This window comes from Fusarium oxysporum, chromosome 1, assembly GCF_000149955.1.
Source record: "Fusarium oxysporum f. sp. lycopersici 4287 chromosome 1, whole genome shotgun sequence".
NCBI lineage: Eukaryota > Fungi > Ascomycota > Sordariomycetes > Hypocreales > Nectriaceae > Fusarium > Fusarium oxysporum.
In genome coordinates, this window is record NC_030986.1 from 4,102,997 (window position 1) to 4,126,129 (window position 23,133).

At 48.8% G+C, this 23,133-nt stretch overlaps 7 protein-coding genes across 8 annotated transcripts; 3 read left to right on the plus strand and 4 right to left on the minus strand.

Annotated features, from left to right (window-relative positions):
• The first annotated feature begins 204 nt into the window (after window positions 1–204).
• On the plus strand, window positions 205–2,858 carry FOXG_00792 (uncharacterized protein). 2 transcript variants are annotated; one of them, XM_018377375.1, is made up of 4 exons: window positions 205–459; window positions 537–739; window positions 793–2,355; window positions 2,414–2,858. In XM_018377375.1, the coding sequence occupies exons 1-4, from the start codon at window positions 386–388 to the stop codon at window positions 2,533–2,535; spliced, it is 1,962 nt and encodes a 653-aa protein (XP_018233089.1). In that variant the 5' UTR covers window positions 205–385; the 3' UTR covers window positions 2,536–2,858. The 2 variants fall into 2 exon arrangements, with proteins under 2 accessions (XP_018233089.1, XP_018233090.1); XM_018377376.1 differs by lacking the exon at window positions 205–459 and having other exon boundaries at window positions 464–739.
• FOXG_00793 (uncharacterized protein) lies at window positions 2,667–5,894 on the minus strand. Its single transcript, XM_018377377.1, has 3 exons — window positions 5,473–5,894; window positions 5,172–5,417; window positions 2,667–5,112 (listed from the first exon to the last, which is right to left on the minus strand). Exons 1-3 carry the CDS (start codon window positions 5,738–5,740, stop codon window positions 3,011–3,013), a joined length of 2,616 nt encoding a protein of 871 aa, XP_018233091.1. The 5' UTR covers window positions 5,741–5,894; the 3' UTR covers window positions 2,667–3,010.
• Window positions 5,895–6,530: 636 nt separating this feature from the next.
• Window positions 6,531–7,797, plus strand: FOXG_00794 (uncharacterized protein). The gene is made up of 2 exons (XM_018377378.1): window positions 6,531–7,721; window positions 7,773–7,797. Exon 1 carries the CDS (start codon window positions 6,816–6,818, stop codon window positions 7,464–7,466), a length of 651 nt encoding a protein of 216 aa, XP_018233092.1. The 5' UTR covers window positions 6,531–6,815; the 3' UTR covers window positions 7,467–7,721; window positions 7,773–7,797.
• Window positions 7,798–8,106: 309 nt separating this feature from the next.
• Window positions 8,107–10,549, minus strand: FOXG_00795 (hsp70-like protein; the record flags this gene model as incomplete). Its single annotated transcript, XM_018377379.1, has 3 exons — window positions 10,265–10,549; window positions 9,524–10,199; window positions 8,107–9,321 (listed from the first exon to the last, which is right to left on the minus strand). Exons 1-3 carry the CDS (start codon window positions 10,330–10,332, stop codon window positions 8,107–8,109), a joined length of 1,959 nt encoding a protein of 652 aa, XP_018233093.1. The 5' UTR covers window positions 10,333–10,549.
• A 2,178-nt stretch (window positions 10,550–12,727) lies between these two features.
• FOXG_00796 (uncharacterized protein) lies at window positions 12,728–14,251 on the minus strand. The gene has a single exon (XM_018377380.1). The coding sequence runs from the start codon at window positions 13,802–13,804 to the stop codon at window positions 12,989–12,991; it is 816 nt and encodes a 271-aa protein (XP_018233094.1). The 5' UTR covers window positions 13,805–14,251; the 3' UTR covers window positions 12,728–12,988.
• A 289-nt stretch (window positions 14,252–14,540) lies between these two features.
• FOXG_00797 (uncharacterized protein) lies at window positions 14,541–17,572 on the minus strand (the record flags this gene model as incomplete). Its single annotated transcript, XM_018377381.1, has 7 exons — window positions 16,501–17,572; window positions 16,068–16,451; window positions 15,538–16,018; window positions 15,452–15,490; window positions 15,345–15,402; window positions 14,841–15,292; window positions 14,541–14,789 (listed from the first exon to the last, which is right to left on the minus strand). The coding sequence occupies exons 1-7, from the start codon at window positions 16,770–16,772 to the stop codon at window positions 14,541–14,543; spliced, it is 1,935 nt and encodes a 644-aa protein (XP_018233095.1). The 5' UTR covers window positions 16,773–17,572.
• A 2,426-nt stretch (window positions 17,573–19,998) lies between these two features.
• On the plus strand, window positions 19,999–22,692 carry FOXG_00798 (uncharacterized protein; the record flags this gene model as incomplete). The annotated part of the gene is made up of 4 exons (XM_018377382.1): window positions 19,999–20,434; window positions 20,484–22,158; window positions 22,250–22,479; window positions 22,541–22,692. 4 exons carry the CDS (start codon window positions 19,999–20,001, stop codon window positions 22,690–22,692), a joined length of 2,493 nt encoding a protein of 830 aa, XP_018233096.1.
• Window positions 22,693–23,133: the final 441 nt, after the last annotated feature.

A 23,133-nucleotide genomic window follows, 5' to 3' on the forward strand; every position in this document is an offset into this window, starting at 1 on the left:
GACTGAGTATGGATCAATAAAACATGAATGATTTATCTACGGCAAAGCTCTTCCCTCAATATAACCTCCGCATATTAAGGACCGAGCAGATTATAGCCTACCATGCTGAAGGATACCTAAGCCCACTGTGCCCATGCAAGATTTACTGGTCAAATCAACTGTGACCCTCTAACACCCCCCCAGCTCCAGGCGGGGACCACTCGATTCCAATTACTTGGGCGCGCCGCTTAAAAGTCACCACCAAACAACATTCACAACCGCGTCACCAGTCGCGTCTTTGTTTCCAATTCTCATTATATCCCACCCATACATTTCGACGTCGCGATAAGAGAATCCTTTTCGGAAGAAGGAGACATAGCATACGTTCAGGTGAAAAACAAACAAAATGGCACCTCGAGGCGCAAGGCGCAGTGAAGTTGCTGAACCGCAGGCCATTTACAAGCTCGGCGAGCGTGGCCGGTAAGTTCATGTTGCGCGTTTGAAGCGCAAAAGTATACCGTTACCTATGTTTATGCAGGGTCTAATTTTTCCTGTAGCAAAACTGGTGTCGAGTTGATAGACACAGGTAATCGCGACGAATATGGCATGCAACCTTTGGACGACCTTCTTTCTTCTCCAGAAAAAGAAACCGGATCTGATCAAAGATACGATGACGAGGATGAGGGGCCAAATAACGACCAATACGAGAGCGGAGACGATGAGGACGAAGATGGCAGTGAAGATATGGACATTGAAACAAGTGCGAGCGCAAAGGCCTACAACCATAAGATGCATTGACTGACACCATTCCAGTTCCTGGGCCGGGACCTCAGACTGTGCTTAGGGGGAAAATGCAGTATCCCATCCCTCGAAGTCGATCGCCCGTGAAGACTACATTAATGTCTTCCCCTCGACGAAATCCGAACCTCGAACATCTCTCCTCACCCACCCGCGCACCCTATTCCAACGATCGCGACGCTACTGTGACCCGGAAAATCGATTTTGGAGCAAAACCCTCTTTGCGCGGGAAAGCTACGGCGAATGGAGTCAATGGCGGCACTCACGACGAGGAGGACGCCGATGAAACGGAAGATGCGCCTGAGGCCAGTGAAGAGGGCGACGTTGCGGATGACATGGACCTTCTCGATAAGTCTCTTGAATTGGTTGACGACCTGACGAGACACTCTTCAGAGCACGAGTCAGAACAGGAGTCAGAGCCTGAGCCGGAGCCTGTTAAGACCAACAAAGCATCAGCCAAAGACAAGTCACAACGAGCAGAACCAGAACCCAGAAAGCCAGGGAAACGAGGAAGACCAGCGAAGGCCAAACCAGTCGAAGAAGAGCCCGTGGAGGAGGGGCCTGTTGAAGAAGAGCCTCAAGAGATCCAAGAGCCAGGCAAGGGCCGAAGGGGACGGAAACCGAAGACCGCTGGTCAACCTAAGAAGTCAGCTGCTCCCGAATCACGGAAGCGACCCGCGCCAGAGGAACCAGAAGAGGCCGAGGAGCATGAAGAGCCAGACAACGAAGCCTCAGATCCCGAACCTGAACCTGAAGAATCCCCCAAACATGCCAAGAGACCGCGAACTGAAGCTTCGAAACCCTCAAAACCAGCCAAGTCAGCGCCAGCAGCCGAGTCAAAACCCAGAGGGAGACCGGGACGAAAACCTAAAGCACAGACCGCCGGCGATGTTGGAGATACATCAATTGCAGCGATTCAACATAGACCTCCGATGCCCAAGAAGCGCGGTCTGGTCTCTGTTCGTCATAACCCCGATGAAGTCAAGACGACGAGATCTGGGAGACACTCATTCAGACCACTGAATTGGTGGGCAGGCGACAAGGTGGTTCAAGAGGAGGAGGAATTTAAGGACGTATCCGGCCGTGATCGCTTTGTGTTGTCAACTATTAAAGAAATCATCCGTGCGCCTCAAGAAGAGCCGCCTGCAAAGCCTAGGACAAAAGCTCGTGGAAGGGCGAAATCCAAACCTGTGCGAGAAGTTGAAGTGGTTGAGCCTGAAGAGTGGGAGCTGAATCCTGGTGTTGTCAACGCTGAGGTCATCTTGTGGGAGCCTGAGCACGAGACGAATCCTCCTGGAGACGAAGAACCAGTCGAGGTTATGGAGGATCGGGTCGCTATATCGGGTGAAGCTATTCAGACCCGTGTTGTTCAAAATGTGTCTTTCCGCATGGCCAAGACACTCACTACCCCTTTCATGGGTGCGGGTGTTGTTGATCTACCTGCTGGGTCTGAGAAGAGGCCAAAGAACTCGCGAAAGATGCACATGGTCTTCTTTGTACATACTGGAAAGGTCCTTGTCACGGTTAACGAGGCTTCATTTCGACTCAGCGCTGGAGGCATGTGGTTTGTTCCCAGAGGTATGTCAACTTCCCCCCCTCTTTTTGAATCTGCTGGGTGACTAACTGCGTGGATTAGGAAACTATTACAGCATAACCAACGACTACGATACAGATTCTCGCATATTCTTCACTCAAGGATGTGAAATATCAGCTCAACCAGCAGAGCCCGATCAATCACAAATGTCAATGATGGCTTAGGAGTAATTAATATAGTGAAGGCTGTGGGATGTCAATGGTGGACTGTGTCACTTTGTTTGATCATGGCACAGATGACGAGTGTACTTTTTTTTAAGCAGCTGTTTACTTGGGAGCATCCTTGGAAGAAAAAGCATGAATACCGGGGTTCATTATGTCGGATTTGCCTTGAAGGAGACGCCCGTTGTCCGGCTTCATGATTTATGTTCGGTTAGGGGCTTGTTTAGTTGTATACCATTCATGACAGGTGAAATTTCAATTTTACTGCAAGATTCTTGTAACAATACCTGAAATGCAATACCACTGCTGGCCTATTATGAGATGATAAGTATTGTTCATAAGCACCTTTCCGAGTCTCAGAAAATTCTAGTAGACTTAAATAAATCTCAGATGTTCTTGTTCTGATATAGTATGACAATAGTTAGAGAGGAGTCATCCTTAATCAAGATAATCCTTCCCAAGCATATGCAACCCAGGATTAAAACTCCTCGCTAAGAAGCTTCTTCAAAGTGGTCATTTCCTTATCCCATTTAGTGATCTTGGCTTGGCTATCTTCCAACTTGCGGAGCAAGAAGTTAATACGTCCTGCTGTCTCTGCTGTCTGACGAGGCAAGCTGCCCAAAAGAGCCAATTCGTTTTCAACCTTCTCGATTGAGCGAGCTTCGGCCTTGGACGAATCGTTGAGAACATCGTAGTCCATCTTGGCTCTAAGGACACGGTCCTGTAGAAGGACCGAAAAGGCGGCTTGGTGCAGAGGCTTGCTAGCTGTGATTGTCATGGGTCGGCCCTGGTGCGTCTTAACAGCGATGAGCTCGGCGCTGACAAGGCTATCAATGGCAGCATCGGCATTTGAGGCAGCCGCGGGTGCTGCAGAGGAGAATGGCGCCGAGAGTGTGACTTCGTTATAACGTAGGTTGGGGGTTTGAGCAAGCGACTTGATAAGATGCCAAGCCTGTTGAGAAGAGAATTTCTTGTCCTCAATTTCTGAAGACTTGCCAAGAAGGTAGATACGAACAATGTCAGTAGCTGTCTCGGAAACGATCTCTTCCATAGCTTGTTTGGGAGATTGCCCAGTTCGTAGGCGCCGGGCGAGGAACTCCAAATCTGTGAGACGGCCACCAAGAGTGTCGATACACTGGTCAAGCTCAAACATGTTTGGGCGTGGGATAGGTGATTTTTCAGTGTCTTCATCCCCTTGCTCCTTTCGTGCTTTCTCGTCAGCGGCGAGTTGATCCTTGAGCCGGCTAAGAACAAAGTTCTTTGCTACCTGGGGCGCTAAATCACCAAGGGAAACAGTACGGAAGAGTCGGTCAGGTAGTGCTTTATCTAGGGGTTTCGAGTAGGCCGAGTCAGTGGTGAGGAAAATAACATGGGCGACGTTGTTTTGCACGATAGTCGCTGCCCATTCAGCTATCTTGTCGTAGATGATGCTGTTTTCCTCGCCCTTGTGGAGGAAGTTATCGATGACGACAACAGGTCTACGCTCAGGATGAGCTTCCAGCCAGGCATCCTCGGACAACTTGTAGTCGCTATCCTTTTTGTTACGCGAGCTAACGGCAACGTCTTTGAGGGCACCGGTCGTAGTCTGCATGATCTTGGTCAACTGAGACTCGAGAGTTTCCGAAAAGCCAGCTTTGACGCCAGTAGTGCTCTGAACAGCAAGATCGATCATACTGCTCATACTATTGGCCCATGAGAAGACAGGACGATAGCCAACGGCTGTAGCAAGACGTTTAATAGTGCCCGCCTCGCCCCTAGCCTCGACAATGCGTCTGCAGTCGATCTTGAGCACGTTCTTTCGGCCTTCCAAAGCTTGATCCATGACCATCTCAACCTTTCCCGAGCCCTTGGGTCCAGTAACAACGATGAATGTGTCAGATGTTTCATCAAGCCAGCCTTGCACTTTGTCAATTGCATCTCGTCGGTGATTCCAGACTTCCTCAAGGCCATCTCCTCCCTTGGGTTTGGTTGATAAGCCAAAGTTGCCAGACTGTTTCTTGAACCATTTGTAAATTCGAGAATCCTTGAACTCTAGAGAATGCTGAATATGAAGCTTGATGAAGAATTCCCGGATAGGGTCGAAAATCAGAACCGAAAGACCAGCTACAAGAGCAGCAAAGACGGGTATCACAATACGTGGATGGTTTGTCAACCAATTCCAAATACTATGCGCCTTGACACGTTTCTCGAAGGACAGGCGGAGCTTAGTTCCATTCTTGCCACCTCCCAAGACCTCGTTGACAATAAACCCATGCATACAGTTGCGAGCCATAATTGCGTCTCTTGTTACAGGAAACATGACATTGGCATATCGTGGCGTGACCTTTGAGTCGGTTGGCTGTGGTATAATGTCTGCGATTTTTCCATATTTACGGAACAGAGAGTACAGCGTCTCTTCGGGGAGCTCCTCAGGGGTGGTACCGGGAGTTGGAGGAACAAATTCGATTTTGATGAAGCTGGTAGGGTATCTGTACAGGTCTTCTAACCATGGCGTGCCCTGTACGAGACGGGCGTTGACAGGACGGAAGATGGAGAACCAAGGTTTTATGGGCTTTTCTTTCAGTCGACTTGCTAATTGAGCTGATAGATGAACGGAGTCAGTAAATGTGTAAGGTGAGTTCCAGTAGGGCAAAATGTACCTTCAATTTCGGCAGGGTCTATGTTGGAGTCATGCATGAATTTGACATATGCCCCTCCATCCTTGAGCCGTGGTAAGATTTCAGTCACTTTTATTGGTAGGTCTTCTGGAATGGCTGTCTTCACAAGGCGAATTGGGTCTAGAATGCCTAAAGAGGATGATTCGAATCGCCTGAGTAAATCCGATACGTCGTTGTCCGACTTCCAAGGACGCATGAGAACGCTGCTGAGTTTGAGAGGAAAGATATCTGAGTTCCATGTCAGCTGACAAGCAGGCGATGGCTCGTTTATAAGGAGACTCACTATCGAAAAAGAGAATGGCTTCATTGGATTGTGTAGTGATGTGACCACTCTTGTCAGCACCTTCTTCGGGTGCAATTGGGGGAACCGCATCCTCGGGGTTGACGACTGTGCTCTCCCACACACGGCTAACGGGTCGGTTTATCGCATTTTGGCCGAGCCGTTGTCGAAGAGAAGCTGCTGCGAAGCCACATCCGAGGGATCTTGATGATATGAGGGGCCGGCGGGCTGCGAAAAGTGCCGCCGTCGCAAGACCTCGGCTTGGAATCATGATGCTTCGATCCCAACAGCGCGCATACTGCAACAAGTCACGGTTGGGAGAGTGGGAGAATTCTCAAGTTCGTGAAGAGATCAAGTTTGTTAATTAGGGTAGAGAATTGTTGGCAGGAAGGGCTAGCTTGGAGCTGTCGCATTGCAGCTAGCTTCCTCCAATGAGGTCATAAGCTTCGAATGGCAGTCGAGTCTCGGCCTGGACTGCCTTGAGATGAAGAGCTACAATGAAACACGATGTATGTCTAACAATGAATTATTATCACTATTATTCTCTGACATTTAATCTAATATTTACTTATACTATTGTGATAAAAATATATACACATACCTCAAAAGAAGTATTTGTTTCCTTTTTGCCCAGCAGCTGAAATACCTACCCATGTGACGATCAACCCCACCAAGCAATTTATGATCCGATCCATGATATAGAGATCACGATGATCCTTCAATTACCTCACAAAACTCGCTAAGGAAGAACTCTATTTAATTCTGCATATGTCAGAAAGACTACGAGAGTGACTGTTTGGAGCTTCCTGTTCGTAGTAGTCTTTGTGAAACCCCCATCACAAGACAGTCGGTAGCTAGGTAGAGAAACACATGAAACCCGGTTATCAGGACAGACATCAAACCCTTCACACGTCCATATGTTAGATCACAGCATAATAGTTAGGCCCAGAAAACGGTATACTACGGCTTAGAATATCACATTGATTCTTATTCTAGAAGAATTATAACATGATAACTCTGAACTCCCTTCTTGAGCGGAACGCCTCGGGAATACGGCAGATCTATTTTTCCTCGGCATCCCTCCCAGCGCATCTCATCACCTAAATCTCCAATATCCAGAACAATCTGCGCTCCACCAAGACTCAAGTCAGATTATATCGCTTCAACAACTTCAATTAGACAGTCGATTCTCTATTCATCAAGATTCAGGCTTCAACCGCGCCATTCCCTTGTGACATCGATACTTTCCCTTCCATCTCCATCAAATTCCGAGCTTTTTCGCATCAACCATCACGAGAGACTGAAACGAGATATTCAGTTGAATCTACCACTTATAAAACGTCGCAATGGGTTGGTTATGGTCTTCAACACCTTCCAGCGAGGATAAGTCAGCTGCGCCAGTCACGGAGACACCTCCTGTAACATCAACAACCACAACCACAACTTCAGATCCTTCAACATCAGCCCCATCCAACTCAAATACTGATCCCGAAATCCAAAAGTTCATCGACCTATTTGAAGCTGAGAAGAACGCCAAATCCTCCACAACAGAAGACCAACAACAACAAACCTCCTCATCTTCCAAAATACCATCATGGCTCTCTCTCAAGAAATCCACGCGCTCATCCGCCCCTACGCCCGCCGATATTCCTCCCCGCGACGCCCTCTCCGAAGCCCTGCTCCCTACAGACATGTCCTGTCGTCAGGCCTTCGACCAAGCATGGGCATGCAACTCGATGGGTGGACAATTCAATGCCGTGTATCGCTACGGTGAGATGAGGTCATGCAGTGAGCATTGGGATGACTTCTGGTTCTGCATGCGTACCAAGAGTTACTCTCCTGAGATGCGGGAGAAGGCTATCAGGGATTATTATCGTGCAAAAGAGTTCACAAAGTACGGCCCTGGGAAACCGAGTAGTGAAGATGTCTGGGAGAGTAGAGAGGACAAGGTACCAGAAGGGACAGTATTTAATGAGCCTGTTGAGCCACGAAATTGATCAACTTGCTCTTGTATTAATAGGAAAGCTCCCAATATCTCAAACAGGATCTGTTATTATCCTCGAGCGGCTGCCAGAGGTTGCTACCTTTTCCTGAGAATGTGGTTCGAATCTTCCAGACCATTCAAAGACTTCTCTACATCGTGTTGTCAACACAACAATGATACTTATGATAGATAGGTGCCGGCAACATGTTAATACCTCTTCGTATTTATGTCGAAATACGTTCTTCAGATCCTTCTTGGACGTATTCACGTGAGCCCAGACATCATCATATCCAACTTACTCATGAAACTAACTAATCAGCTTCATGACGAGGACCAATAATGGAATGGCAACACTAAGGTTCTGATGACCAAGACTGTGTAATAGGCGAGTGCTGTATCAATCACAAGCAATGATAAACATATCACAAAGGCAAGAGGCAAAGTAGTTATTGTGAATATCTTGATTCATCGATTCATTAAAATACATTGGGTAAAAACCACCGAGCTTTTTCATAACCGTGAAAGTCGCAAAAACAAAACAGAAAATCTAATCTCATCATATCATCCCATGAGACCCCTAGCCTCCGCATTGTATCATTGGACACATGACAACTCTAGAAGTCGAGACTGATGTTGTTGGGGTATCAAAGAATTTAGTCGACCTCCTCGACGGTGGGACCATCGTCACCACCAGCACCGGGAGCACCACCAGGGCCGCCAGCACCAGGGAAGCCGCCGGGACCACCGGGCATGCCGCCAGGAGCACCCTCACCACCAGCTCCGTAGAACTTCATCATGATGGGGTTGGCCTTGCCCTCAAGCTCCTTCTGGTGCTCCTCGTACTCCTCACGAGTAGCCTGCTGGTTGTCGTCGAGCCACTGGACGACCTTGTCGATCTCGGCAGTGAGAGTCTCCTTGTCGCTGGCCTCGATCTTCTCCTCGACCTTGGGGTCGGAGAGGGTGTTGCGGAGAGAGTAAGCATAAGACTCAAGACCGTTCTTGGCAGCAACACGCTTGCCCTCGGCCTCATCCTCCTCCTTGTACTTCTCAGCGTCGTTAAGCATGCGCTCGATCTCCTCCTTGGACAGGCGGCCCTTGTCATTGGTAATGACAATCTTGTTGGACTTGCCAGTGCCCTTCTCGACGGCGGAGACGTTCATGATACCGTTGGCATCAAGGTCGAAGGTGACCTCAATCTGGGGAACACCACGGGGGGCAGGGGGGATACCAGTGAGCTCGAACTTGCCCATAAGGTTGTTGTCCTTGGTGCGCTGACGCTCACCCTCGTAGACCTGGATAAGAACACCAGGCTGGTTGTCGGAGAAGGTGGAGAAGACCTCGGACTTCTTGGTGGGGATGGTGGTGTTGCGGGGGATGAGCTTGGTCATCATACCACCAGCGGTCTCGATACCGAGAGAGAGGGGCGCAACATCGAGAAGCAGAATCTCGTTGGTGGCCTTGCTGGAGGTGTCACCGGAGAGAATCGCAGCCTGGACGGCGGCACCGTAGGCAACAGCCTCATCAGGGTTGATGGACTTGTTGGGCTCCTTTCCGTTAAAGTAGTCGGTGATGAGCTTCTGGACACGGGGGATACGGGTAGAGCCACCGACGAGGACGATCTCGTGGACGAGGGACTTGTCGATCTTAGCGTCGGTAAGGACACGGTCGACGGGCTGGATAGTGGATCGGAAGAGATCCTGGCAGAGCTCCTCGAAACGAGCACGGGTGATGGAGGTGTAGAAGTCGATACCCTCGAAGAGAGAGTCGATCTCGATGGAGGTCTGAGCAGAAGAAGAAAGGGTTCGCTTGGCACGCTCGCAAGCAGTTCGGAGACGTCGCAGAGCGCGGACGTTGGTGCTAAGATCCTTCTGTAGAATGAGTTAGTATAAGTTCTTGAAGATTTGGTCATCGGCAAGGGTGCGATGTGGGGTATTTGAGAGTGGGTCTTCTAAGTTTATGGAGAATTTATGATGGAGGGGTCGAGTTTTGACAACCTCATCAAAAATCGCCAAAACTCATGATATGTTTTGAGAAGAAAGGAAATGGCAATGAAGAGGAAGACTATCGTACCTTGTGCTTTCGCTTGAATTCGTTTACGAAGTGGTTGACCAGACGGTTGTCGAAGTCCTCACCACCCAAGTGAGTGTCACCGGCGGTAGACTTGACCTCGAAGATACCCTCCTCAATGGTAAGGAGAGAAACATCGAAGGTACCACCACCAAGATCGAAGATGAGGACGTTGCGCTCGCCCTCGACCTTCTTGTCAAGACCGTAGGCAATGGCGGCAGCAGTAGGCTCGTTGATGATTCGGAGAACGTTGAGACCGGCGATGAGACCAGCATCCTTGGTAGCTTGACGCTGAGAATCGTTGAAGTAGGCGGGGACAGTAACAACAGCGTTGTTGACAGTCTCGCCGAGGTAAGACTCGGCGGTCTCACGCATCTTGGTGAGGATCATGGCGGAGATCTCCTCGGGGGTGAAGGTCTTGGTCTCGCCCTTGAACTCAACCTCGATGTTGGGCTTACCACCCTTGTCGACGATCTTGAAGGGGAAGTGCTTCATGTCGGCCTGGACCTCAGGATCGGCGAACTTGCGACCGATCAATCGCTTGGCGTCGAAGACAGTGTTCTGGGGGTTCATGGCGACTTGGTTCTTGGCGGCATCACCAATCAGACGCTCGGTGTCGGTGAAACCGACGAATGAGGGGGTAGTTCGGTTACCCTGGTCGTTGGCGATGATATCACATCTGGGGAAAGAGTTAGTGTCATACTCCTAATGCAACTCATAATGGTTTTTTGATGTAAAACTTACCGGTCCTCACGGAAGATACCCACGCAAGAGTACGTGGTACCCAAATCGATACCGACGGCGGGAGCCATTTTGTGTGATGTGTGTGATGTTGTGTGTAGAATGCGTAAAGATTATGTCGTAGAGTAGGAAGAAAAAGGAAAAGAAAATCGCAGTTGCTTCAATGGAGGATCGCGGTTATTTGAAGACTTTTGAGAGGGTATTTGAGTGTGATGATGTTGTGAGAAGAAAGACGGAACAGAGCGAGTTGAGCAAAAGGATCTAAATAAAGGCGGGTGCCAAGGTTCGATGCGGTTCTGCGCTGTTCCAAAGGAGCCCACTTTGGAGAGCTTCTCTGGTGTTGCAGGGGGGTCTACCACTTTCTGGGCGCTGCTAGGCGTTGCTGGGGGGCGTGCTTTGGAGGGGGCGAGGGGTCTGAAGAAGCGTCTAGCAGCTGCGTGCACCTGGCAGACAGGCAGATCTGGGTTCGCCCCACTAAAAAAACTGCGTCTCCCAAACGATGCGCAACCTGAGATGGATCTTTGATTGCTTCTGGCTGATTCCTGATGAGGTATCAACACACAAGACCTCATCGTGTTTATTCCCGTAGCTTCCGTCTCTTCTCTCCAGATCTCACAGCTTCTCCTGGTACCCAGTGTCTTGTGCCTGATGCCCTGTGCTCATCTTACTGATGTCATGTCCTCATAAACTTTTTGCTTCCCAAATCTTCCAGCGCGGGGCATCCGGGCAGGGATTAGAGCTTCATGTCCTGACTACATTTCTTGCAGTGCAAGCATCACCTAGACAGCCGTACTGACTACTTTGCCCCACCAATCGACCTCATGTTGGACGGGTAGCTCCCTCTTCGTGCCCCTCCTCAGACGGCGCTCCCTCATCTTCTGTCGCTCTTCTCTCTCTGGGGTTTAGCACTGCGAAAACTCTAGGTTGCCTCTTCATTATAGAGCGTCATAACGGGATCCGGATAATTTTGTGGCAATCAATGGGAAAATTCTGATAATCGAGACTTTGGCAAAGTCGGTTTATTGAGATTTGCTCCGAAAGAATCAAGAATGCGCCTGTCGTCCAGCCAGAGGTCTTGGATGCCTGGTTATGGTATCCAACAGACAGCGTATGTCCATGTGTTGGCTACTGCTACTTGAGTTGCTTCAACTGATTGGAAGCGTGTTATTCGTGATGCAGCAGGCCTGTTTTCCTACTTGGTGATGCTTCAATAGTGGTCCACGTATCTACAGTAGTATCATTCATTATCTTATCACAATGCCATGGCCATTAATTGAATACATCAATCGCATGGCGTTTCTCAGTCAGATATCCGCCTCCCAGGCATGTAGAGTGACCAATGCTTACTGCGCGATTCATCATCCCCAACAACCCTGCCTGTATCTCGATCGTAGTCTATCAGGCCGAAATCGATATGACCTTGTACCCAACCAGCCAATGTTGAAGCTCAATTGCTCGCCGTATGTCGATAACCGTGATGAAAGCATATGACCTTCACGCAGTTGACCCCATTATTTTTCTCCGGGTGGATCCAAATCTCCAAACTCTTCCTTTGTTGTCTTTCGTTTCCTTTGCCTCCATCTTTTCAACGAACTGACTTTGTTTTCCTAGCGCTTCCATGGCTCTCTGCGCATCCACTTGGGCTCACAAGACCCCAGGGCTGAGGCGTGGCGTAGGAATTCAAGGGGCCCCTCTGCCCAGTTAGCTGTTTATCTGGCAATGTTGGTTGTCAGGCAACTGGTAGAACCCCTGAGGCCCATTTCAAGCTAGCATGTGTAATCAGTCTCGTCGTTGGGCTTTGGGTTTCACAGCGGCAGCCTCATCAAGGCACCGACTGTACCTTACAGCTTAGGTACAGCTGGTAGACAGGTAGCTCAGAGCACAACAGCTCATCCTGACAGGGCAATCGTGGTGCCAATCGTTGTTTACACTGGCCTCATTTCGATATCTTCCTCATTCTTCTTCCTTCTCTATGGGGCAGTTGCCTCTCGGCTTCTGTTCTCGCTTGGAGGCGACCCCGAACAATTGGATCGTATGTGGGGTTCCATGTCGTGATTAGCTCCATCTAGAAACCGGCTTGTCTGTGGTTGCATGGTTGCATGGATCCACGCTTCCTGACTTGCGTTTACCCTGGAGCTTCCAACACCCGTTTTGGGACATTTAGACAGCATTATGATGAATGATATCCTCAAGTCTACTGATTTTTCTGTGATAGATCAAGATTGGACTAATGGGTTTTCGAATTTGTGCTGTGATATTCGGTACAACTCTTTTTGCAAATGTTGCTTCAGGCGAGACCTGTCGCCGGATATTTGATATGACGCTTCAGCCGTGATAATTTTAGACACATGATTTTGTTCAGAGTCTATTACTCAGCGTCAAGGAACGGCAAAACTGAACCGAATCTAGGGATATAAGCTCAAGGCATTCACTAAGAGTCAACTTGATATTGTAAACTGCCATCAAGCCCGTTATCCGCTGCATCGGAAGCAACCACGCATTGGAACAGTTATGACATATGTAATGCAACTGGTATAAGTCTCGAAAGCTCTATTCTAAATATACACTATCCCCACACGTCGAGATCCGTCTGAACGCATGGGCTTCCCGTCCCCTGTCGGTATTTGCTAGAAGTGCCCAATGGAGGTAGAGCTCATGTGAGACTATAGACTAAGGTATCTATGTGGTTCTTCTCGTCTATTCACTTCGCTTATATTCAAGGCCAGGCTATTGCCTTGCGATGAACCCCGGCAGATCGTGTTCTTCGATCATCAGTATTGACTTATCCGCCATCCTCGAACTTGTCTCGGTTGCTGATCCACCCAAGAAACCATTCCATATCTTCTGCATTACGTTATCTGTACTCAACAACTTACTTCCTTTCAAAGCCTCCTCATCCTTTTCACCTACCACCAGCAGCACCTTCTTCGCAGCAGGGAAACCATCGACAACGTGCCACAAGCATCCAAACACCTGATCACTTTCCTGCTCCGCGTAGCCGAGCTCCGAGAGAACGCAGGCGAGATGCTTGACCCTGTGGGTGTCTTCACGTCGTAAGAAATACACCATTGCCGAGTTGAAACCGTAGATATCATATGCCTCTAGTTCACCTGCAAGATATACAGCGTCAAGGGCGAAATTGAACCAGACGCGCGGCGGTTCAGATACGGGCGTATCTGAAAGGAGCTTGGATATGCGCCAGCCAAAGGCAAGCTCATAATGCTGTAAGGCTAGATATCGCGCCTCGCGGTTGATGTGCAACAATACAGGCACCGATCTTCCATGCGACCGTTGATTCAACTCATAAAGTCTCTGATCAAGCCGCTCATCGCGTTGAAGACAGCAGACGACGATAATGCGGGGTTGAACGAGGCATGACCATATCCGTAGACGCAGCTCAGGCGGTAGTTGTGCGAATTGAGGAAATGCGGTGAGAGTGGATGACGAGTTGACTTGTGAGGAGAGACCATCGTCAAAAGTGCGAAACTCGAGCCAAAACGTTGGATTTGGGCTTTGCTCTTCCTCGGTATCGATATCGCTCATATTTATTATTGGTTACAAGGGTGTCGGTCAATTGGTTAAAAGAGGTGGACTTTACGATACGATATGAGCTGATTATAGAGGATATAAAAGAATGATAAAGCGAATGATCTGTGATGGTTAGTGGGGTGAAGAGAAGTGAAGAAAAGAGAGTGTTTTCCTGTAATATTCCTAGATTCAAGGTCAGGCGATTTATCTCCGCGAGCTTCCACTATCTCAGCGAATCACTGTTTGGTTTCAAATTGGATCCAGATACGCGCAAGCCGTTGGTGATTCGCGGATATGAACGACCACCTTCGTCCCTCGATTATTTCAAAGAAACTTGATTTTGGTACTCATTCATTCACAAGGCTCTTCGAAATTTATCCTCTTATATAATTTAGATTTATTCGATTATCTCCTGACCGAGAGTGATGCGGCTCGTGAACCTCACTACCCCTTCACCAACGGCTAGGGTAAAGAATCATAGTTGAGAGAAACCCGAGATACATTTTTGTATCCATGGACAATGTAAAAGCAATACGCGGCATGAAATAATTTAATAACATGAATCACGTTCTGGAATTGTATGCAAATACGACAGTGATGGCTCAAGACACTCAGAGGCATGGGCCTGAACGATGATGATTAAGTCTAATCCAGTTCTATATTCATATAGGAAATTCTAAACGCTAAATTATATTCTAACTGTAGTATCTTCTACCCGTCTGAAGCTTCATCTCTCCATACCCCCAGGGGCTTATACCTGAGGGGAACCCTGCAAAGGTCTCGAGGCGTTGACGCTCTGATCAGAAGCTACAGCCTCTGACCATGTTCCACTGTGTGAGCTGTTGAGCCTATATGCATTCTTCTCGATCTTCAACTTTTCCTGGCCTCGTACCAGCTTGAGCAGATAAGAGCCCTTCACCACGATGTCCGTAGGACCATCCTCTCCAGGGGGGCCTTGTCCGAGCTTGACGTTTCCAATGAACCAAGTAATTGGGAATGCCTGATACTGAATCAGTTCCTATCCAAGATATGAAAAAATTCCAGAACTTACCAGTGCGACGGGAGGAGTAATGGCGACAAACGCCCAGACAACACCCATCTTGGCTTGATGAACAGCCTGTTCATTTGCTGCACCACCAGACGAAGAATGTACGCTGCTGAAGTCGCTATGAGAGTCGAGCCCAGAAGTGTTGTTGAAGACTGTAGACATGATAGTCAAACCGATAGTACCGCCAAAAGGGATGGCAACTGCCATGAGTCCAATGACAGAGGCGCGCAAGTGTCGAAAAAGACCAATGCCATGAAGTGGCGAAGCCATGAAACGCATACCACTACCGCAGCCAACAAGGGCCATCATTCCATAGATGACGCTCAGTCTGTTCGCGTAGATAGCCCATGCAAGAACGCCCAGACCCACAGCTTCGGTGAGCGTTCCCAGAAAGATACAGGGAAACGTCATGCGTGGCCACTTGTTGCACATGAAGGAGCAGATATAAACACCAGCTGTGAAGGTATCAATACGTAATTCAAGTCACAAACATCATATGAAACGAACCTCCAAGACCAGGGACAAAGTAGAGAAGTTGGACACCAGCCTTGTCAGAGTCGTAACCCTAAAGACCATTAGCAAGGAGTTCGTGTGTTGATTCGAATAAGACTTACCCTGACTGCAATAAAGTAGATGTTACAGAAATAGAGTACCTTGACAAGTCAGAAAGGGAACGGCCAACGGCAAACGATAGTCTTACAGCATACATGCCAATTCCTGTGGCACACTCGCAATAAAAGAGAAGTCCGATATCACGATTTGAGATTAGTTCCCAAGGGAGCATTGCTCTTTGCCAGGGTAGCTTCTCGGCCATGGTATTTCCAGGGGAAAGGAGATACTCCCAGTAACAGAAAACGCCAGCAAAGATGATACCAAGCACCAGAGGAACAATGACAGCGGGTGATGACCAAGAATATGTCGCGCCACCCCAAGTCAAAGCCAGAATAACGAGACCAAAGCCAAGGATGAAAAGAAGCTGGCCACCAACATCAACAGTCTTGAGTCGGGCAACGAATTTCGTTCGTCGGCCAGTTTCAGCTGTCTCGTTGAGCTCAGGGATGGGTTGAGGACCGAGAAGCTCCTTGCGTAGGACAAAGAAGACTATGATCAGAGCGACGGCGGCAATAGGGAGGTTGATGGCAAAGCACCATCTCCAGTCGGCATTTGTGAGGTATCCTAAGCTGATGTTAGCTGTTATCAAAGAGTGAACATGGCTTCAAGTGGTCTTACCACCCGACGACTGGGCCAAGTCCATACGAGACACCACCGACGAGTGAGAAAATAGCCCAATTCTTTGCATTTTCTTGCAAAGAAACTCTATCGGCAAGAATAGTGCGAACAACGACATTGAGGCCAGCCGCAGCAAGTCCTTGAAATCCACGACCCAGAAGCAGAACTGGGAAGGCATTTGTAGGGGCCCCAGTACACAGCGCACTACCAATGAGCATGAGGATAATGGCAGCATTGATAGAAGCGTTGCGGCCAAATACATCAGCCATTTGAGCCCAGAAAGGGATGAATGCTGCAGATGTGAGGTTGAACGCTGAGACGATCCAGTTGAGCTGTGAGATCTCCCCGAAGTCCGACGCAATCCACGGAAGAGCACTGGCGATGCTGTTTCAAAGTGTCAGTTTCATTCTGCAATTTTCGGGTCTTTCCATACATTGTCGAGTCGAGTGCTTGAAGGGCAAAGGGTGCCACTAGGCCGAGGATAATCTTCCATCGATATATCCTTGCGGCCTTCTTTTCTGATGCACATGCAACACATTTCCCGGACGAAGACTCATACGCTTCCATATGTCGACATTGTGGTTGTTGAGGTGCTTGCTTAGTAGCGTCAGATCCCGTTTCTTGCAATTCCATGGGCGCCTGGTTTGTTTGCGCCTGTTTGCGCTGCTGATTGGCCTTAATGGCCTTTCGAGCCAACGAGATCATAGTGATATAGAAGATGCAAGAGGAGCCGATCGAGGGCCGTGCCAGTTAAAGGCTGAGGTATCGTTCACGGTCGAAGAGATTGAGTATTTGAGGAGATAAAATTATGATGTTCAACTTGAGATCGAGGCATGAAATCTGTTGATATTTATCCATCTTGGAGACACCCTGAACAATATTGGAATCTCCATAACTGCTAATCGTTCGCATTCTCTCCTATCTACACACGTTACAGCTTGCGTAGAGCGTGGGTCCAAAGGGCGAAGCATGCAACTCGCAAAGACAAGCAATCGAATGAGGTTTCCTATTCAAGAGGAATACGAGAAACCAAAACCAATAAGAAGTGTCAAAATGTTCCAACGCGGTGGGATTATTTGTCCGTAAGTTGATGCGAGATGAGGTTCGTAGGGCTGTGTTCGAACCGGGATGTAATCTCGAATGGCTAACTAGAAACGTTTAGTGCGTTGCTCGAATGGCTAACTCTTATGGGATATATTGTTCAACAATGTTATGCCGACTCACTTGGGCATCTCCATACGAGAGCTTCATAATGGATTTTGCTACTATAACTCAATTGTACGGGCTACGGTATATGATAAGTTATCGCACTCGGAAAAGAGAGCCATCAATCATTATGACTGGTTAGTTATGTGTTCAATATTTCAATTTCAAGACACAGGGGATCACAAAACATCACCATGTAGGGTTTCCAAACTTTCATATGGAGTAAACCATCCAAATTGCATTTCAAAAGAAATGTGCGGACGGCCAACCATTTGAACAAAATTGTCGGCGCCGGACCGATGCCTCTTTGCATTTTGCCGGCAGCGGACGGAGCGGAGCCGAAGATAGAGGACGGATCCGTGTTTGAGGACAGCCGAGACGCCGGGTGCCCGGAGTGCAAATAACATCATATCATATGGCAGTCGGTCGGTACTGGAATCTCAGAGCAAACAGCACAGTAGCACATCGACGTGTCAACTCATCCGCAGAAGAAGACTGCAATAGGGCTAGTGCAGAAAGACAAGGACTGAACATATTAATCAACTAGGCCTTAGGTAAGGAGCAAGAAAACTTCTAACCTTTTGACTGGAAAGTACGGTTCACGGCAACACAGGTGCGACACAAAGACAGGGTTACCCCACGAGATTCCCCATCTTTCCCTTCCAATTACCTTCCTCAAAAACTGTCCTCAGTCAATTAACAACATCTACAAGCCCTTTCAATACAACAGGACGTCCCTACGCGCCACTCAAACCAACCCAGGGTGTTCTTATATTACCCACTCGCACTGGCACCTCAAAAGTCTGGCGTCTGGCTGCGGCTGCGGCGATCCCGCATTTGATGTGCTGCTCTCCACTGCGGGAGCGAGGGAGCCAAGGTGTCGGAGCATAGCTATGACGAAATAAGCTCTATCACTGCCATCCTTTGTCCTTTGTCCTTTGGACCGAACCGAAATAGGCCCTGGCTATCGAGTGCCAATATCTCTCCGTCGTTATACCCGTTACAGATCCAGACTGCCAAAACCATCGACAGCCGGGCTCCGTTGGCCCTCGGGAAATGCCAAGAGACCCCGGAAAATTACAAACTTAGCTTACACGGGCAATCGTAGGTTTCCAGTATGTCGTTTGCCTATGGCATGTGCTCTGCTCTTGCCGCACACCGACAAGCATCACAAGCTCTTTTTGGCAATTGTCTTACCCATGGATGGCCCCGAGAAAAAGCAGAAGAATCTGGAGAGGAACAGTTCAAGTATCACAGCCAACTTCTAGAAGACGCAGCAATTTCCTTGCCTAGATAACACACTTCCTCTCAACTATTTAAGAAGCAAAGAAATGACGAAAGAATTAGCCTCGCCAAACCATCGTCAGCCCAGACTACAAGTGCGGCACATAATGCTGCGATTTGCTGCTCTTCACGAGCTGTCCACTTTAGCTCACCCATGACACCTAGCCATGGTGCACCACGTACCTCCAAATTCGATAAAGGACACCAGACCATTAGACATAAGCGCTTGACTGTCCCTTTGAGACCTCACAATACCGCGTGCATGCAGAAAGAAAGACAAGCAATCACACAGTACCATTGCTTTTTTCTCTTTGCCACGTGAGAGGACCCCAACTGAGCGGTTTCCCCTCATCATACCCGCTTACTGAAATCTGGGGTTTGGGGTTATCATCAAGGCTTTTTTTTGCCTCTTTTTGATTGCTGGCCACTCCCCGTTGCGACGTTTGTGGAAGCGTTGAAGATATAGCATAATTCAGCCAGTCAAAAGCAGCCCATTTACCTCCAACTACCTTTGATAGTGGATCCTTTCTGGTCTAGGCTTCGATCTATCAACTCTACTTGTCGTCACGGTTGTGTCTGGCAACCATATTCTGCACATCCCGTCGTCCGAACCACCAACCTTATCACTTTATTGTTCGGGAAACGTCCGTAACGGTAAACTCACACTCAGAACCGGCGACGCCTCGCGGCGAGCCGTTCTTAGGCTCTAGTCTACTACGTCGCCAGGTACTGCACCTCCTTCGCTTCTGCACGCCACCCGGTTGTCCTTACAAGATTCATTACTGGGTAGCCTCATTGTCTTCATCCCGGTCTTTTCCCCTTATAACCTTCACGATACGGGCTCCAAATCCGGCACCGATCTCATCTTTACCGGCTCTCGTCTCTCGGGGATTTCTCGCTTTTCTGTACTAAACATTCTCTCCTGTTCTGGGTAAGTTCTATGCCAGACCCGTTTACCTCGATGTTCCCTGATCCCACGTTTCGGCACTGAGCACCTGTTCTTATCGGACTTGCGGAGGCGTTTCATTACTGCCAAATCCCGTCCTGTGCCTTCTTGTCCTATCATAGCCGTCGGCTGTTTTCACTCCCCAAGATGCTCTCCCTCACGTTCGGCTACCCCAGTATCCTGTACGCTGAGGGTGAAGTCCAGAGGGTGTGCATGGGGTGCATATAGGGTCCACTTGACTCTTGTCTAAGTCAGCTCGGTCACAGTACTCTGCTTATATCAGAGCCATATGCCCTCTCAACTTGGCTGGTCTTGGCTATTGTACTCATCACTCATCTCCTCCCATTCAAGAAAGCACTTCGTGTAATGCCAAACTACTTCCTTCAAGAGGACTGTCATTACTTCTACCGAACCGCTCTCCGCGGACTCAACGTTAGCACAAGCGTGTCACCTCTCTACGCCTAAACTTCGTTTCCATCACTCCCGACTAACACCATGACTCAAGTCCGCACTTTTACTCCTCCTCAGCCTCTTGGAGACAGGCTCTCTGACCCAACTTCTGCTCCAAAGCCTGCTGGTTCTACTGTTCCTCGAACTCTTCCCGATATTCCCGAGCTTGCTCAACCACGACGCAATTCTCCCCCCAGACTTAGCGGCGACTATACTCGTGTTCCAATGGCCAACTACAACGAGTCACGGAAAGATGGTGGTATCACTTTCTCTGGGCAGGACAAACTACCCAAGCTTCCCATCCCTGAACTCGAGGCCACCTGCAAGCGGTATCTTGAAGCTCTCAAGCCACTCCAGACAGCCCGGGAACATGCAGAGACACAGCATGCAGTAAACGAATTCCTGAAGAGCGATGGCCCCGAGCTGCAGGAGAAATTGAAGGCATATGCTCAGGGAAAGACGAGTTACATCGAACAATTCTGTATGTCAGAACATACGTCTGATTTATAGCAAAGTACTAACTTTCATAGGGTATGATTCTTATCTCAACTTTGATAACCCTGTTGTTCTCAACTTGAACCCTTTCTTCTTGCTTGAAGATGATCCAACTCCCGCTCGCAATGATCAAGTCACTCGTGCTGCTTCTTTGGTCGTCTCATCACTTGAATTCGTTCGTGCAGTACGAAAGGAGGAGCTTGCTCCAGACAAGGTCAAGGGAACTCCACTTTGCATGTACCAATTCTCGAGACTCTTTGGCACTGCGCGAGTTCCCACTGAGGAAGGATGCCAAATCGAGCAAGATCCTGAGTCGAAGCACATCGTCGTCATGTGTCACGGCCAATTTTACTGGTTCGATGTCTTGGATGATAACTCAGATGTCATTATGAGCGAGAAGGATATCTCCATCAACCTGCAGACCATTGTCGATGATGCAACCCAAGTTCCTATCCAAGACGCTGCCAAAGGCGCTGTGGGAGTCCTGAGCACCGAGAACCGCAAGGTATGGTCAGGCCTTCGAGATGTCCTAACTAGCGAGCCTGGTTCCAATAATGCGGATTCACTCGGAATTGTAGATACGGCCCTCTTCGTTCTTTGTCTCGACTACACAGAGCCCGCAGACGCTGCAGCCCTTTGCCAGAACATGCTTTGCGGTACCAGCGAGATCGAGAAAGGTGTTCAGATCGGCACATGTACTAACCGATGGTACGACAAGCTTCAAATCATTGTTTGCAAGAACGGAAGTGCTGGTATCAACTTTGAGCATACCGGTGTCGACGGCCACACAGTTCTGCGATTCGCTAGTGATGTTTACACCGACACCATTCTTCGATTCGCCCGCACAATCAATGGCATGGCTCCTTCGCTCTGGGCATCTTCCAGTCCCGATCCCTCCAAGCGTGATCCAGAGAGTTTTGGAGATGTTAGTGTCACTCCTCGAAAGCTGGAGTGGGATATGATCCCTGAGCTCAGCGTCGCAGTTCGCTTTGCAGAGACTCGATTGGCAGATCTCATTGAGCAAAACGAGTTCCAGACTTTGGACTTCGGTCACTATGGAAAGAACTTCATCACTTCCATGGGCTTCTCTCCAGATGCCTTCGTTCAGATGGCTTTCCAAGCTGCATACTATGGGCTTTATGGTCGTGTTGAGTGTACATACGAACCAGCCATGACCAAGACGTTCCTACACGGCCGAACCGAGGCGATCAGAACCGTATCGTCAGAGGTTGTTGAATTTGTCCAAGCCTTCTGGGCTGATAATCCTGTCGACGCCAAGATTGAGGCACTCAGGAAGGCGTGCCAGAAGCACACCGCAAATACCCGACAGTGTTTGAAGGCCGAAGGCTGCGACCGACATCTCTACGCTTTGTTCTCTGTATGGCAGAGGAGCTTGGATGATGACCTTGACAGTGGTTTTAACAGCAATGGCTACTCTAGCCCAGGAGATGGATATTCCGACCAAGCAGGATCGCCCGTGGGAAGCCCAGAAAACGAGTCGCTCCCCTCTGTTGATGGCGTCGAAGTGAGGCCTACACGAGATCGCGGCTACAGCGTCAACTCGAGATCGCGCGACCAGAACCCCCTTCCCCTTCTGTTTGCTGATTCTGGGTGGGATAAGCTTAATAACACAATCCTTTCGACTTCCAACTGTGGTAACCCTTGTCTTCGCCAGTTCGGTTTCGGTCCCACATCAGGGGATGGTTTTGGGTATCGGGTATATCATCAAGGATGAAGGGCTCGCTATTTTGTGTTGCCAGCAAACACCGTCAGACAAAAACGCTTTGTTGACACCCTCGAGAGCTATCTTCTTGAGGTTCGTCGCATCCTACGTATCGATAACCGCAAGATGTCAACTTGAAAAAGTGAGCCGCGCTCGCGAGGTGGAAATCGAGAGACCCAAGCTCGTGAGCCGCATCAAGTCTAGAGGTCGCCCCATCACCGCTGTTGAGAGCCTGCGATCTGCGACTGGCACAACATCCCCCACCAACGAGAGTAGCACCTTTAGTGAAGATGACGAAATGGGCGGGTGTAAGTTTCTCCTCTTTCACCCTCAAGTCCTCTCAACGTAATGTACTAACTTGATAACTAGATGGATTCTTCGACGCTGGTATGCTGTTGCAAGCTCTCAAGGCTCGCAACGAACAGTTTGAGTCGACCGATACGCGCGCTTCAGACAGGGCTGCAGCTGCTCAGGCTCGCCGCCGTGACATTGGAAAGAAGCTGAGACTGAGTGATTATTAATGATCATATCATATCGTACATATTTCATTGCATAGCGTGGTCATGGATCTTGCATGGAGTTAAAGGGGGGGCTCATGTTTTATATCAAGACACCTAGGTGTAAGCATTGAAAGTGGTGAATTTACAGTTTTTTATATTTGTAACGAAGTCATATACATGCGCCTTGTCTAATTGCTACAATATATTCCCACAAGTACTAGGTTATCGGCTTCGCATAACGTAGCGTCGCCTGCCCCGGGGAAAATTGAGCACCAAAAGCTTGGCCTGCTTCTTAAGCACGTATCCTAGCATTGCAGATAGAAGAAGCGATGGTATACTTGACTGAGATCACGCATCAGCCAAATGTCGTCAAATTACACAGAACCGTGCAAGGCCAGTCATATCCTATACTGATCTCATGACTTGGTTTTGTATCATGGAAAAGGAGAGCATCACCTTTGC

Coding starts and splice junctions, on each gene's coding strand:
- FOXG_00792 (XM_018377375.1), top strand. CDS start 386: ATGGCACCTCGAGGCGCAAGGCGCAGTGAAGTTGCTGAACCGCAGGCC. Junction 740..792: donor AGATATGGACATTGAAACAA/GTGCGAGCGCAA, acceptor ACACCATTCCAG/TTCCTGGGCCGGGACCTCAG. Junction 2,356..2,413: donor CATGTGGTTTGTTCCCAGAG/GTATGTCAACTT, acceptor TGCGTGGATTAG/GAAACTATTACAGCATAACC.
- FOXG_00793 (XM_018377377.1), bottom strand. CDS start 5,740: ATGATTCCAAGCCGAGGTCTTGCGACGGCGGCACTTTTCGCAGCCCGC. Junction 5,418..5,472: donor AGCCATTCTCTTTTTCGATA/GTGAGTCTCCTT, acceptor CATGGAACTCAG/ATATCTTTCCTCTCAAACTC. Junction 5,113..5,171: donor AGACCCTGCCGAAATTGAAG/GTACATTTTGCC, acceptor TTCATCTATCAG/CTCAATTAGCAAGTCGACTG.
- FOXG_00794 (XM_018377378.1), top strand. CDS start 6,816: ATGGGTTGGTTATGGTCTTCAACACCTTCCAGCGAGGATAAGTCAGCT.
- FOXG_00796 (XM_018377380.1), bottom strand. CDS start 13,804: ATGAGCGATATCGATACCGAGGAAGAGCAAAGCCCAAATCCAACGTTT.